This window comes from Cygnus atratus, chromosome 25 (assembly GCF_013377495.2).
Source record: "Cygnus atratus isolate AKBS03 ecotype Queensland, Australia chromosome 25, CAtr_DNAZoo_HiC_assembly, whole genome shotgun sequence".
Classification (NCBI taxonomy): domain Eukaryota; kingdom Metazoa; phylum Chordata; class Aves; order Anseriformes; family Anatidae; genus Cygnus; species Cygnus atratus.
The window spans coordinates 1402120-1416183 of NC_066386.1; the positions used below are offsets into that span (position 1 = coordinate 1402120).

The window sequence follows — 14064 nt, forward strand, 5'->3', positions numbered from 1 at the left end:
CCTCGGGTCCATCCTGCCTGGCTGCTTCCTCTGGAAATTGATTTACCCTGTAAAACGCAGGGGGATGCCCCCACAAAGCATGGAGGGAAGGCAGTGCTCAGGCCCGGGGCGGCTGGACCTGCCCTGGGACGTGCGGCTGCTCCAGCTGCCGGTGGGCTCGGGCTTTCTGGGGGGCACCAGACAGACAGAAACACACCGGGGGCTCCCGCCAGCCTCCTGCAGCCCTTCCTTAGCCCCTGCCCTGGTGTTCGCACTTAACTTGTGCTCTCCTGACACCTACCACAAGCTGGGCACACTTGCAACAAAGGGAAAGGAAAAAAAGGCAGTCGGAGTATCCATCCTGCCTTTCTTCAACCTTCACTTCCTCCCTAGCCTCCGTGAGACGCAAGCAGCTGGAGGTGTTTGCCCCTCGCTGTTGCGCAGGCAGGCTGCTCGCTGAAGGATGGGGTGAAACCTTTCCAGCACCGACAGCCCCGTGCCAGCCAAGGGGCTCAGAAGCAGGGACCTGTGGCCTTGAATCCCACAGCCTGGTGCATCCCTGGCCTGGCTTCTCCCTGAATACGGGCTGTTTTGACACTAAAAAAAACTCAGTGCCCAGACCCAAACCCCCCTCTAAAGCACCAGTCTTATACAAGAGTTCAGTTGGTGTTATGACAGAGAGATCCTTATCGTCTGATACGCTGTAATTATGATAGGGCAGAGAGGAACTTGTTTGCCCCATCGTGTCGAAACACGCTGCATAACCCATGAAAAATCCCGTCAAACCCTGCCCGGCGCTGAGCTGCATCCCGAGCATCCCGGCCGCGCTCCGGCTCCCCCGGGGGGACTCCAGGAGGCAAAGGAGAGTGGCGCCACAGCCACCACCACCTCCTTTTTGTCCCAATTCTGGGTCAAGCTGCTCCACACAGTCCCGTCCGGCACCTCCTCAGGGTTCGAGGTGTCCCCCAAAAGCTGCGGGGTGCAGAGGGGGGCCACCTCTCCGCCTCCCCCTGGGGCGGACGGGGAGGGGGCACCTCTGGGTGCTCCCTGCACCCAGCCACGTGCCCGGCACCGGCACCACCGAGGGGCCTGGGGCAGTGGCTGCAACCAGTGCGGCGGGGGCAGCGGGTTCACGTCACGCCTGATGCCCCCCCCCTCGCCACCCTGGGAGGGAAGCGGTGCCCCCCGGGAGCCGCGTGCCGCGCCGCCGCGCCGTCCCCTCGGCGGGGTTATATCTGGCGCTGCATTTGCATCGCAGCAAGCCGGCGCACCTGGGCGGCCAGCGAAATCCTCGGGGGAGCGAGAGTGCGGGGGGCAGCTGGCAGTCGTCACACGCGGGGAAAGGAAAGTCCCGGCAGACGATTGTTTATAGCAGAGCCTGCTTCCCTCTCCGGGGCAGAGCCCCCACCCTGCGCCTGTGGTGGCTGGGGTGGGATGGGGACGGTGCTCCACGGCCGGGCCATGGCTCCTTGGCCACTGTTGGTGCCCCCAGCCAGCCAACACCAGCTCCAGATTTGGCCTCCTGCTGCTCTGCTGCCCCTTCCCACAGCAGCTGGAAATGAGACTGGGTATGAACTGGGGGGAAGGGGGGCAAGGCCTGTGGACACCCCCTGGCTCTGCTGCGAGGAGCGTTGGGGCTGATCCTGCACCCCCATCCTTGGGAGCTGCCCCATTGCTGCTTCCTTGGGGCTCGGGGCATCCCATGGGGCCTGGCCTCCCTCTGCCCCATTCCCCGTGGCTCTGTGCTGCTGAGCTGCAGCTGGGGGCCCCCCCCCTCGCTGCTCCCTGGGGCCAAGTGCAGCCCCCCCCGTCCCTGCCCCCCGGAGCGGAGAAAGTTAGTCAAATCTGCAGAAACCGCAGCAGGGGGAGGCTGCGTCTCCGTCGCCGGCTTTGATGTCACCCCTGCACGTCCCGCAGGTGCTGCGCCGTTGCCATAACCACGGGGGGGCCGTTGTCCCCACGGCCGCTTTGTCATTAACTTGTGCAAGATGGGGGGGGGGGGGGTAATCATGAAAAAAAAAACACACATTTTCCCCTCCATCCTGTCCCCAGAATGCCCGGAACCATCTGGACTCGGGGGGGGGGCCACGTGCACGGCACGGGCCAGGACCCGGTGCCCGGTGCCCGGTGCCTGGTGCTGAGGCTGCCGCTGGCCCCACGGGGCTGGTGGTGGTTGGGGGCTTTGGGGAGGGGGCTGCCCCGCGTGCCCCCCCCGCCTGCACCCCGCGTGCATCCCTGCACCATCCTGCACCCGCCGGGAAGCGCGGCGGGAGCCAGGAAGGCTTCTGAGAAGCGCGCGGCGCTGAACCATGCCGGGGCCTCCCTGCGGTTTCCCCCTGCGCTCACCTCCCGGGCGCAGTCACGCCAGGCGCCCACACGCCAGCGCCCCGCGCCCAGCCGGGGGGGGGGGGCGGCACCGGTTGCTTCTCCCCCCCCCCCCCCCCCGGCTACATCCCCCCCCCCGCTTCCCCACTGTCCCAGCACCCACCCCGCCGTGCACGCTGCACCCACCCTGCACCCGCAGCAGCTCTGCACCAGCCCCTGCGCCGTGCACCCACCCTGCACCCTGCGGACGCACCGTGCACCCCGTGCACCCCGTGCACCCAGCTCCCGTCCCTGCAGCAGCTCCTGCACCCTCTGCACCCAGCAGCCGACCCAGCAGCGAGGTGCCCTGCAACCCCCCCCCCCATATCCCAGTGCTGTGGGGCTTGGCACAGGATGGCACCTGGGGGAGGGGAGGGGGAAGCTCCCCCATCGTGTGGGACCCCCCCACCCCACCGTGGTGCAATGCCAACCCTGCAACAGAGGCTGGGGGGGGGGAAGCCACAGCCTTCACTGATGGCTGAAGGAGGCTGGTGGGAGTGGGGGGGTCGTGGCATTGCGTGCCCAGGGGTGTAGGGGCTGGGGGGGGGGGGGGGGGGGGCAGGTGCCCCCGGGGAGGGGGGTGGCGAGGTGAGGAGCGGGGGGGCCAGCTGCCAGCCCTTCCCAGCCCCGTCACGGCCGCTGCACTCTCGGAGGAAGCCGCTGCGCTTTTTCACCCGGCGCTGGTTAAAAATACCACTCCCGATTTTAATACGGCCGCCGTGGGTGCTATTTCGGGCCGGGAGCAGGAAGTGAAACCGTGCAGGTCCTGGCCCCGCTTGCCCCTCGCCACCGAGCAGCCCCCACACACACACCTCCCGGACCACCCTTCGGGGGCCGCGGGCGCTACTTGAAGCCCAGCAGCCGGGCGCCCGCCTGCACCTTCTGGGCCTTCCAGCGCAGCAGGCGGATGGCGCGGAGGCCGAGCCGCAGCATCGCGTCGTACTTGAAGACCAGCTTGTAGAAGGCGTCGGTCATCAGGGCACCGCTGGGGTCGGCGTGCTTCAGCGCAGCCATTGGCGTGTACGCCGCGTTGGTCTGGTGCCGGAAGGGCGGCCAGGCCGCCTTGATCACCCGCAGCGTGTGCTGCACACGGGGACGTTACTGTCCCCTGCCTGACCCCGTCACCTCCTTGTCCCCATGCTTGTTTCCGTCCCCAGTCCCAGCCCCTCCTCAGCCCCAGGCCATCATCTCCATCCTCATCCCCACTCCCATCCCATTCCCATCCCCATCATCTCCATCCCCATCCCCACCCTCATCCCCATCCCCATCTCCATCCCCATCCCCACCATCTCCATCCCCATCCTATCCCCATCCCCATCCCGTCCCCATCTCCATCCCCAGCAGGGCTCAGCCCCAGCAGGTCAGAGCTTGGGGACCTCAGGGTCAGGAAGGAGCCAGCCCGGGCGGTCCAGCTGTGATCGCTGCTCCTCGTTAGCACTAATTGAGCTCTCATGGCCAGCCCAGCCCACCCAGGCAGGTGCACCCATCACCTCCGCAATGTCCTCGGGGCTCTGCCCCAGGCTGGCGAAGACATCCTTGGAGTTCCTCAGGTAGAGGTTGGTGAAGATCTCGGCGGTCTCGGGGTCAGTCTGCGAGTAGTCTGCGCGCTCGGCCTCCTCGTACACCTTGGCCTCGAACTCCGTCGTCACCGGCCCCGGCTCCACCAGGCTGATGCTGCCAGGGGAGGGGGTGCTGGGGACGCTGGTGGCTGAGCCCCCCCCTGGCCCCACCACCCACCCCAGGCACTCACGCCACATTGAAGCGCAGCGCCTGCACCACCAGGCTCTCGCAGAAGCCCTCCACGGCGAACTTGGAGGCTGCGTAGACGTCATTGAAGACGATGCCTGGGTGAGGAGGGGGCCGGTGGGGCTGTGCTGGGGGGGCAGGACCCACCGGGCGCCCCGTCCCCCCGTACCCTGCAGGCCCATGATGCTGCTGATGACCACGATGTGGCCGCTGCGGCGCCGCTTCATGTCGGGCAGCACCTCCTTCACCAGGCGGACGAGGCCGAAGAAGTTGGTGTCCATGAGGCCCTGCATGGCGGCCAGGCTCTGGCACTCCAGGGGCCCGATCATCCCCACGCCGGCGTTGCTGACTGCGGGCAGCAGGGGCATCAGGACCGGGCAGGGGTCCCCAGTGCCCGGGGGGGGTGTCCAGCATGGTGTCCCCATGGCACAGGGTGTCCCCATGGCACAGGGTGTCCCCTTGGCACAAAGGGACCCTGGTGCGGGGTGTCCCTAGCGTGGAGGGTCCCCAGCGCATGGGGTACCCCTGGCCCAGAGGTCCCTGCTGTGTGCTGTGTCCCTGGCACAGAGGGTCCCCAGCACCAGGAGCATGGAAGGTCCCTGGAGCATGGAGGGTCCCCAACGCATAGGGTAACCACCACGTGGGGTGCTCCTGGTGCATGGGGTGGCCCGAGCACCGAGGGTCCCTGGTGCATGGCACGTCCCCAGGACCAGGGTCCCTGCCGCAGGGTGCCGGTGGGACACGCAGGGCCAGGAGCCCGGGGCTCACCCAGGACATCGACGTGGCGCCCGGGGATGCTGTCGAGGCAGGCACGGATGGAGCCCTCGTCGCACACGTCCAGCTGCTTGATCTCCAGCGTCCGGCCCAGCGCCGGCCCCGCCGCCGCCACCAGAGCCCCGCTCCGAGACACGTTTCTCACCGTGGCGATGACTGGGGGCACAGGGGGCTCAGCCCCAGCACGGGACCCCCTACCCCGGTGCAGGGACGCCCCCCCTGCTCACCTCGGAAGCGGCGCTGCTTGTCCCGCGCCAGCCGCACGGCCAGCGCCAGCCCGATGCCGGAGGAGCAGCCGGTGATCAGCACCGTCCTGGGAGCCATGGCGGGGCCCTGGCCTCACTCCCCAGCCCCGGGGCTTTAATAGCAGCTGGCCTGGCCCCAGCCCTCCCCAAATCCTGGCCTTTAATCCCCCACTGTCCGCTATTAATCCCCCCCCCCAGCCCGGGGATTTGCTGGGGCCGCGTGGCTGAGCCGCACGTGGTGCCCGGGGCGCACAGAGGGGTCTTTGTGCGGGGACGTGGGGCACTGCGGGGGCACAGCGGGTGCGGGGACGCTGCCAGCCACGCGCCTGGCCACGGAGGGGGTGGCAGGGACAGACCCCCCCCCAAAAAAACACCCGCCGGATGTGCACGGCTTCCGATTTTTTTTGACTTTGGAGAGGGAGAAGCGGGAGCTCTGAAAAAATAACCTTTATTCTCACTTGTATAAAACACATCACAGTTCAACTGGCCTTGTGGGGATGTGGGGGACATGGCGGGGACCCCCCCTTCCACCCCCAAACCCTGCTCCTGAGTTGGGGGGGGGGGGGCTGCAGACCCCTGAGCCCACTGAGCCTCGGGGTGAGGGGTCTGCAGCCAGGGGTCCTGTGGGGACGGAGGGGCCCAGCACCGGGAGGGGGGAGAAAGTGCATGAGTGTGGGGGCACCGGGGTGCAGGGGGTGCTGGAGGAGCCCCCTCACCCCCGCGCTCACTGCTCCGAGCTGTGCCCTCGTGTGCCGGCCGTGCCGTGCCGGCTACGCCGAACCACCAGCAGCGCCCAGCCGTGCTGAGCCGTGCCGGCAGTGCCATGGGGTGCTGAGCCACGCCGTGCCAGCAGCACCGTGCTGAGCCGTGCCGTGCCGTGCCGAGCCGAGCCGAGGCGTGCCGGCGGTGCCGGGCTCAGAGCGCCACGCAGGTGCAGTAGTGCCGCAGCTTGCAGGGCAGGATGCCGCGGTTGATCTGGTGAAACTCCACGAGCTGGATGAGGTCGGCGAAGCGGGTCTGCCCGTCGTCCATGGTGAAGTAGAGCCGTCCCTCCTCCTCGCTCTGCCGGGCAGGCGCAGCTCAGGCCTGGTCGGTCCCCCCCACAAACCCTCCCAAACTTCCCCCCCACCCCCAGCCGTGGCACTCACCGGCAGGATGAGATAGTGCTTGACTTTCTGCAGGTGGCACAGGGACAGGACGAAGCCCTTGGGGTTGCGCTGGCTCTCCCGCACCAGGAACACGCTGCGAGCCCCGGAGCGGTGTCACCCCACGGCCCTGGGGCTCCCTGTGACACCCCCAGGGTCCCCATTCCCCCCAGATGCCCTCTGGGGTTCTGTCCCCCCACCCAAAACCCCCAGGCTGCCTGACCCCCCCTAAGTCCCTCACAAGCCCTATATGAGCTGTGGGACCCTATAACCCTCGGGGGCTGCGTGTGCCCCAGGGGTCCCGTACCCCACTGCGACCCCCCCAGGGCCCCCCCAGTCCGTACCCGTCCACCAGCCCCTGGCGGCCGATGAGCTGCTGGGTGTCCTCCCGCGAGATGCGCCCGTGGAACCAGGGCTGGGTGCGGTGGATGGCTGCGGGGACGGGAGAGGGGTGTCAGGAGGAACCCCCCTGTAAGGCAGGGACCCCCGGCGGGGGGGGGCTCCGTGCCCCCACCCATTCTGAGGCCCGTGGCGGGAGCTGCTCACCAGCACTGAGCGGGGAGGTCTGGCAGGCAGCCGGCAGGCTGTACCGGTGCGTCGTCTTCTTCTGGCCGTGCAAAGCAAAGAGTGGGTATGAGCACACGGTGAGGCGGGGGGGGGGGGGGTCCCCGCTCCCCCCGCACCCCCACTCACCCTCCAGGCCTGTGCCTCCTCCAGCGCCGCCGTCAGCACCTCGCTGGGGTTCTCGATCACCCGCCCCGTGCACCCCGAGAAGTCCATGGCCACCAGCGCGTTGTCCGACACGCTCCGCTGCGGGGACGGCGAGAGCGGGCTGGTGGCAGCGGGGGGGCCGGGGGCAGCCCCCCATGGCACAGGGGCTGTGCTGGGGGCCGGGGGGGCACTCACCAGGGCCGTGGGGCCAATCCAGGGGGGCTGGCTCAGCCGGGCCTGCGCTTGCTGGTAGTTACGGTAGAGCTGCATGCCGTACTGGGGGGCGGCGCCGTGAGTGGGGTGTCCCGTGGGACGAGGGGAGAGCGACCCCCCCCCCAAAGTTAGGAATGGGGGCACCCACCCTGTGTCTGTGCTGGCTCAGAGTGGGGGCATCCCACTGGCAGCCCCTCATCATGGGGGTATGAGCATCCTCCAGCATCCCCCAGTACTCTCCAGTACTCTCCAGCATCCCTCAGCACCCCACTGCATCCCCCAGCACCCCCCAGCACCCCCCAACACCCCCAGCACCCCATTACACTCCACCCCCCCCCCACTACAAGGACCCCACGCACCCTCCCATGGGGGCCATGGCTCACCTTGAAGAGGCGGAAAGCCGCCATCCAGCAGGTCCGGCTCTGCTCGTCCTCGCTGCAGAGCAGCTTCAGGCCCTTCGTGCCGCTGCGCACCTTGTAGGGCTGCGGGGAGGGGATGGAGCCATCACAGGGCAGCCCCCCCCCCGTGTTCCTGTTACCCCTTGGGGGCCAGAGACCCTTTGTCAGAGCTGTCTGGGATGCCCAGAAGGGCCGCACCTTGATGCAGAAGCCGAACTCGGTGGGCGTCCCGTAGTGCTTCTTGCCCTGCGTCACGTAGTAGATGTTGGACTCGGTGAGGTCGGCGAAGTACTGCAGGTGCCGGGGGTCCTGGGGCCAGGGAGGGGGCGTCAGAAGCCGGCCCCCCGCTGCCACCAGGGTCGGGGCACCCTGACCCACCCCTCACCTTGGACGTGCCCTTGGTGGAGTAGTAGAGCCCCGAGCGGCGCAGGGAGAAGTAGAACCGCTTCCAGACCTTGCGGCCGGCCTCACGCAGCTGCAGGAAGCCCTGGACCTCGGGGCAGCTCCCGGAGTTCAGGAAGTTCTGGGGGGAGGCCAGGGCTGAGGGGTGGCCGGGCACGGTGGGGGACCCGTGGCACGGTTGGGTCCCCACAGCATGGTTGGTTCCGCATGGCACGGTCGGGTCCCCACGACACGGTTGTGTCCCCATGGCATGCTTGCATCCCCACGGCACAGTTGGGTCCCCATGGCACGGTCGTGTCCCCATGGCACGGTCGTGTCCCCATGGCACGGTTGGGTCCCCACAGCACGGCTGGGTCCCCACAACGCATCCGGGCACGGTGTCCCCATACCTGGATGAGCTCCGAGTGCGCCATGCTCTTGTTCGCCTCCAGGCAGCTGGACACCATCACCTCGGGGAAGAGCGACTGCTGGGGAGGACGGGCGGGGGGTCAGGGGACAGGCACGGGGCACTGCGGCTCCCCACGGGGTGTGGGGGGGGGCCCCACACAGGGCATCCAGGTCCCCGTGGGACGCCCGGCCCCCCCCCCCGCCCACCACGTACCGCGTTGCTCTTGAAGAGCTCGTACTTGGCGAAGTTCTTGCGGAAGACGAAGCGGCTGTCGGCGCCGAGGGGCCACGCGCTCTGCACCTCCACCACCGACTCGTGGTCCTCCAGGCAGCGCTCTGGGGGGACGGGGCGGGGGGGGGGGGGGGGGGGCTCAGCGGGCGGCGGGGGCCAGCACCGTGCCGTGCCGTGCCGAGCCGTGCCACGGACTCACCCAGGGCCAGGTGCTGGTGCAGCTCCACCAGGGCCCAGCTGTGGTCGTGCAGCGCGTGCGTCCTCTGCACCAGCATCTCGCAGAGCTGCCGCGCCGTGGTGCCCGCCGACACCTCCAGCGAGCGGCAGGATCCGTCCTCGCTGAACACCTTCACCAGCTGCGGGGGCACGGCGGCCGTCAGGGCCCCGTTACCCCGCCGGGAACCCCCCCACCCCACGGCCGAGCCCCCCACCCCACTGCCCCGGCACTCACGTGGCAGGTGCCTTCGCGGGGGGGCCCCTGCCCGCCGGGGAGGCTGCTGAGGATGGGCGAGTTGGAGGGGCTGCAGAGCTCGGGGAAGGGGTTGGGGATGCAGGGCAGCGACGAGGCGCGCGGCTCCTCCTCCGCCGGTGGCCGGCTGTGGGGCAGAGACGGGCTGAGCCCCTCGCCCACGCCTCTGCCCACCCCACACCATGGGGGGGCTGAGCCCCCCCGCACCCACCTGCTGCCGTGGATGAAGAGGGGCTGCGAGCGCCTGAGGTCGGCGGCGGGCGGCCCCTCGCCCGCGTCCCCCTCCTGCTCCGTGCCGCCCGCCCCGGGGGGCTCCCGGAGGCCGCTCTGCTGGGCCCCCCCGTCCATGGCATCATCTGGGGAGCAGAGAGCGGGGCCTGCAGCCGGTGCCGCCGGGGGCTGCCCACCCTGGCACCTGCCCCCGCTGGGTTTCGCCAGCGCCCAGATGAGCGGCGTGAGTCAGCGTGGGGGTGACGTGGCGCTGCCCCGCCTGCCCCCCCCCACCCCCGGCACCCCTAGCCCCTGCCCGCCCCAGGGGGTCTGTGAGTCCCCGGTGCCTCCGTCCGCATCCTGATGGCGTTGGCACCGCAAGCAGGGGACGCAGCCCTGTGGGGAGCACAGCCCCATACGAGACACCCGAGAATCCCCCAGCATCTCATCCCACGCAGGAACCGCTCCGGTGTCACCAGTGGGAGCCTGGCGGTGGATGAGCTGGGCTGGGCCGGGCTCAACTGGGCTAAATTGGGCTGAACTGGGCTGGGCTGGGCGAGACCGGCCAAGCCGGATGAATTGGCCTGGGCTGAACTGGGCCACGGCGAGAGGTGCCAAGCCGCGCCGTGCCACGCCGTGCCGAACCGTGCCGTGCGGTGCCGTGCCGTGCCGGTGGAGCCGCCAGCTCGGCCCAGCCCCGCCACCTCCTCGGGTCCGGCCAAACCAGTTCAGGCGGCCGCTCCCAGCTCCACCTCACCGCGCTGGCATCCGCGCCGGGGCGGCCGCGCCGGGGCCGGGGGCGAGGAGCCGGCGCCCGCCGTGGGAACGGCCCCCGGCTCCCCCCTCCCCGCCGCACGGCCCCCCCGCCGCGTTGCGCCGCCCTCGCCCCCGGCCTCGTGCCCGGTGCTGGCACCCACGCGCCCTGGGTGCTCCGCTCGGGGGACGCGGGGACATGGCCAGTGCTCCGGAGGGCCGGGCACGGCACGGCACGGCACGGCACGGCTTGGCTTGGCATGGCTTGGCTTGGCACGGCCTGGTATGGCCTGGCATGGCCCGGCACAGCTCGGCACGGCCGGGCACGCGCTGCCCGGGACAGGCAGGGGCAAGCTCATCCCAGGCCGTGCCGGACGCGCACGCGGCACACGTAACGCACGCGCGGTGCCCGCGGCCGCACCGGTGGCACCGGGGGGCCGGGGCCATGCTCTCGCCGCGCCACGCGGGGCCGGGTTAATCATTCACCCGGCTCCGTCCACGCCTCCCGGCGGCGCGGGGTCCAAGTCCACGGCCAGGCGGGCACCGGGCCCCTGCCCGCGTGGTGCCAACGCACCGAGGTGCTGAGGTGTACGGGGCCACCGCTGTCCCCATCCCCGTCCCCATCCCCGTCCCCATCCCTGTCCCCATCGCCGTCGCCACCCCGCTGGCTGGGGACCCTCCGCTGCGTCCCCTCTCCCCAAAACGCAGCCAGGCCAGGCCCCTGCCTGCTCCCCGTGGTGGGGACGTGGGGACACAGCGAGGGCGCTCGAGGGGGTCCCGGCCACCCCAGGCCATGCACCAGGTGTGAGGGCCGGGCTGGGGGATAATGGGATGGCTGGGGACCCCACAGGGCCCTGCAGCACCACGCTGCCACCGGCCCCTCACCGTGGCCTCGGGTCACCTCGATGCCAGCCCTGCCCGGTGGCCTGGCCCCCGCGGCCACGACGGTGCGGTGACAGCAGTGGGGGGATGCGAGGTGTCCCCGGGGGTCTGGGACAAACGGGGGGACCAAGGCCTTGGGGCTATGGGGCAGGGTTCCCAGGGCCACCAGGGCTAAGGGACAGGGTCTGAGGGCCACCAAGGCTATAGGGAAATGTTCCCAACGTCACCACCGTTAAGGGACAGGTTGCCAGGGCCACCAGGCTTAAAGGGATGGGATCCCAGGGCCACCAGGATGGAAGGGAGGGGGTCCCAGAGCCACCAGGGCTGTGGGTAGGTGGGACTGGGACCATCAGGGTTATAGGACTGGGTCCTGGGGCCACCGGCACCATAGGACAGGATTTCCGGGGCCACCAGGGTTTGGGGACGGGGTCTGAGGGCCACCAGGGTTAGGGGATGGGGGTCCCAGGGCCGCCAGGTTTAAGGGACGGGATCCTAGAGCCACCAGGGATAGGGGACGGGGTCTGAGGACCACCAAGGCTATAGGGACGGGGTCCCGGAGCCCCCGAGATGCGGGTGGAGGCCCCGGCAGCTGCCGGTGCCGTGGAACCGGGATCCCCGGGGCTACGAGGCGTCGGCGGCAGAGGAGGAAGAAGAGGAGCTGGGAGGAAGACAGGAAGGAAGGGACGGAGAAACCGGGGGGGACCACGACCGGTAACCGGTGGTCCCAGGGCACAGGGACCCCCACCCTCAGCCCGCTCCTACCTGCAGCGCCCGCCGCGTCCCGCCACCCTCCCGCCGGACCGGGCATTCCTGTTTTTTTTCCCCCGGCTTTATCTACCTGCGCCAGCGCCCGCCCCCGCCTGACATCACGGCACCGGGGCGGCCGCGGCCCCACGGCCCCCACCCGGCTCGGGGGGCACCCCTCGGTCCCACCGGGGATGGGGAGTTTCCTACAATGCACCGGGGCGACCCCAATACCGGTGTCGCCGTGGGGTCCGGGTGTTCCACGTCCCGCAGGGTGCTGGCTCTGCCCCACGGCACTGGGGTGGGCACCGGCCTGTGGGTGGGTGGGTGGGGGGTCCCCAACCCCCGTGGGACCCCCATCTGCGGGGCTGGAGCGTGGGTAGGGGGTCCCCAGTGAGATGCCTGGGGGTCTCCTGGGGGATTCGGGGGGAGAGGGGTGCTGAGCATCCCCGTGGGTGCCGGTGGGGTCTCGGAGGGGGGGGGGCGGTGGGTGTCCCCGGGGGTTCCGTGGGCACCCGTGGAGCTGTGGGGGTCCTCGTGTGGGGGGTCTCCGTGGGGAAAGGTGGCCCCCATGGGGAAAGGGGGGGTCCCCATGGGGAAAGGGGGGGTCGCCCCACGTGCTGTGGGAGGCCCTGTGGGGTGGCTGTGTCCCTGTGGGGTTCGTGTGCCCCCCCCGTGGGGTCTGTGCGTGTCGTGTGGGGTCTGTGGGCCCCCATAGGGCTGCGGGGGTCCCCATATGGGGGGTCCCCATGGGGAAAGGTGGGTCCCCCCACATCCTGTGGGAGTCCCTGTGGGGTGGAGGTGTCCCCGTGGGGTCTGTGCGTGTCCCCGTGGGGTCCCCGTGGGGTCCGTGGCTCTGTCCCCACAGGGGGCTCGGGGGTCCCCGTGGGGTGCTCGGGGTCCCCTGAGGTCACGGAGGCTCCATAGGGGTCCCCAGAGGGGGATGCGGGGGGTTCTCGGGGGGGGGTTCCGCGAGCTGCTTGGGCTCCGTGGGGCTGCCGTGGCTCCGGGGGGGGTCCCGTGGGCTGCGTGGGGGGTCGCGTGGAGGGGTCCGTGGGGGTCCCACGGGGGACAGCGGGGGCTCTGAGGGTCCGTGCGGACCGCCGTGGGACCGCAGGGCTCCCACGGGGCTCCCACGGGGCTCCCACGGGGCGTGGGGACCGTGGGGGAGCCCCGCGTGGACGCCCCGTGGGGACCCCCCCCGGAGCCCCCGCGGGGGTGGCGGCACCCGCGGTCCTCCGGCCACCAGGGGGAGCAGACGAGAGGGCGGCGCAGAGCGGCCGGAAGTGCCGGCGTCACGTGGCCGCACCCGGAAGCGGCAGCGGGCGGGCGGCGATGAGCGGCGGGGCAGGGGCGGCGGCGGCGGCCGGGGACGGGGCCGGGGCCAGCTCCGGTTCCGGTTCCGGTTCCGGTTCCGAGCGGCGGGTCCGCATCGTGGTGGAGTACTGGTGAGCGCCGCCCCCGGGGGGGGGGTAACGGGAGCTGGGGGGGGGGGATTGGGGGCACCGGGGGGGTACCGGGGGGTTACCGGAGGGCTCGGGGGGGGGGGGGGCGGCGGAACCGGGAGGGGGCTGGGAGGGGGCGAAGGAGCGGGGGGAGGGGGCGGGAGGAGGAATGGGGGGGGTGGGGGGGGCACGGGGCCGGTTCGGGGGGGGGGGTTTTGGGGGGGGGGGGGGGGGGGAGGGAGGCGTTTGGACCCCCCCCCCCGCCGCCGCCGCCATCCCGGGGCCTGCCCCCCCCGCCCCCAGCGAGCCCTGCGGCTTCGAGCCCACGTACCAGGAGCTGGCGAGCGCCGTGAAGGAGGAGTACCCCGACATCGAGATCGAGTCCCGCCTGGGGGGCACCGGTGAGTGCCGCGAGGGGCCCCCCCGGGGGGCTGGGGGGGAGGGGGGGTCCCGGGGGGGGGCCGCCATCTCACACCTGCCCCCCCCCCCCCCCACCCCCCCAGGTCTTGGGGTCCCCGTGGGGAGCGGTGTCAGCGCATCCCACGGGGTCGGGGGGTCCCTGGGGGTTTGGTGGTGGTCGTGTGGGGGCTGGGCGACCCCCAGGGGGCGGGAGGGGGGCACCGTGGCTCGCAGCCCCGTTTGCGGTGGGGTGGGGGGGGGGGGCGCCAGGGTTTAAAAACGACTTAAAACCACTTAAAAACGTTGTGGGGGGGGGGGGGGCGGGGGGGGGGGGGGGGGGGGGGGGGGGGGGGGGAGTTGTGCTGAATTCCCCCAAGCGCTGCGGGTGGCAGGGGCTGCCCCGGCCCCTCACCGGGTCCCTGGGGGCGCAGAGACCCCCAGCTCCCCCTCCCCACCCCCCCCCGGGGGTGCACCTGGAGCCCCCCCCCCAGCAGCCCCGTGCTGCTCTGGGGGGTTCAGCCCGGTGGGGCAGGGATGGGATGGGAGCTGCGGCACCCCCCCTGCCC

General features: G+C 71.1%; 3 protein-coding genes across 3 annotated transcripts in view; 1 reads left to right on the top strand and 2 right to left on the bottom strand.

Moving 5' to 3' along the window:
* Nucleotides 1-3186: 3186 nt before the first annotated feature.
* LOC118261303 (retinol dehydrogenase 8-like) lies at nt 3187-5187 on the bottom strand. The gene is made up of 6 exons (XM_035572127.1): nt 5091-5187; nt 4858-5019; nt 4259-4438; nt 4094-4187; nt 3834-4017; nt 3187-3426 (listed from the first exon to the last, which is right to left on the bottom strand). The coding sequence occupies exons 1-6, from the start codon at nt 5185-5187 to the stop codon at nt 3187-3189; spliced, it is 957 nt and encodes a 318-aa protein (XP_035428020.1).
* Nucleotides 5188-6023: 836 nt separating this feature from the next.
* On the bottom strand, nt 6024-11718 carry GRB7 (growth factor receptor bound protein 7). The gene is made up of 15 exons (XM_035572074.1): nt 11673-11718; nt 9277-9421; nt 9048-9192; nt 8796-8952; nt 8579-8700; nt 8367-8444; nt 7961-8098; nt 7774-7884; nt 7561-7659; nt 7160-7240; nt 6947-7063; nt 6800-6860; nt 6598-6685; nt 6257-6350; nt 6024-6170 (listed from the first exon to the last, which is right to left on the bottom strand). The coding sequence occupies exons 1-15, from the start codon at nt 11716-11718 to the stop codon at nt 6024-6026; spliced, it is 1629 nt and encodes a 542-aa protein (XP_035427967.1).
* Nucleotides 11719-12390: 672 nt separating this feature from the next.
* Nucleotides 12391-14064, top strand: part of LOC118261306 (retinoic acid receptor alpha) — a 3478-nt gene continuing 1804 nt past the window's right edge. The window contains 4 exon segments of the mRNA XM_050715426.1: nt 12391-12413; nt 12904-12949; nt 12951-13102; nt 13403-13500. Of these exon segments, the coding sequence (XP_050571383.1) occupies nt 12391-12413; nt 12904-12949; nt 12951-13102; nt 13403-13500 (319 nt within the window).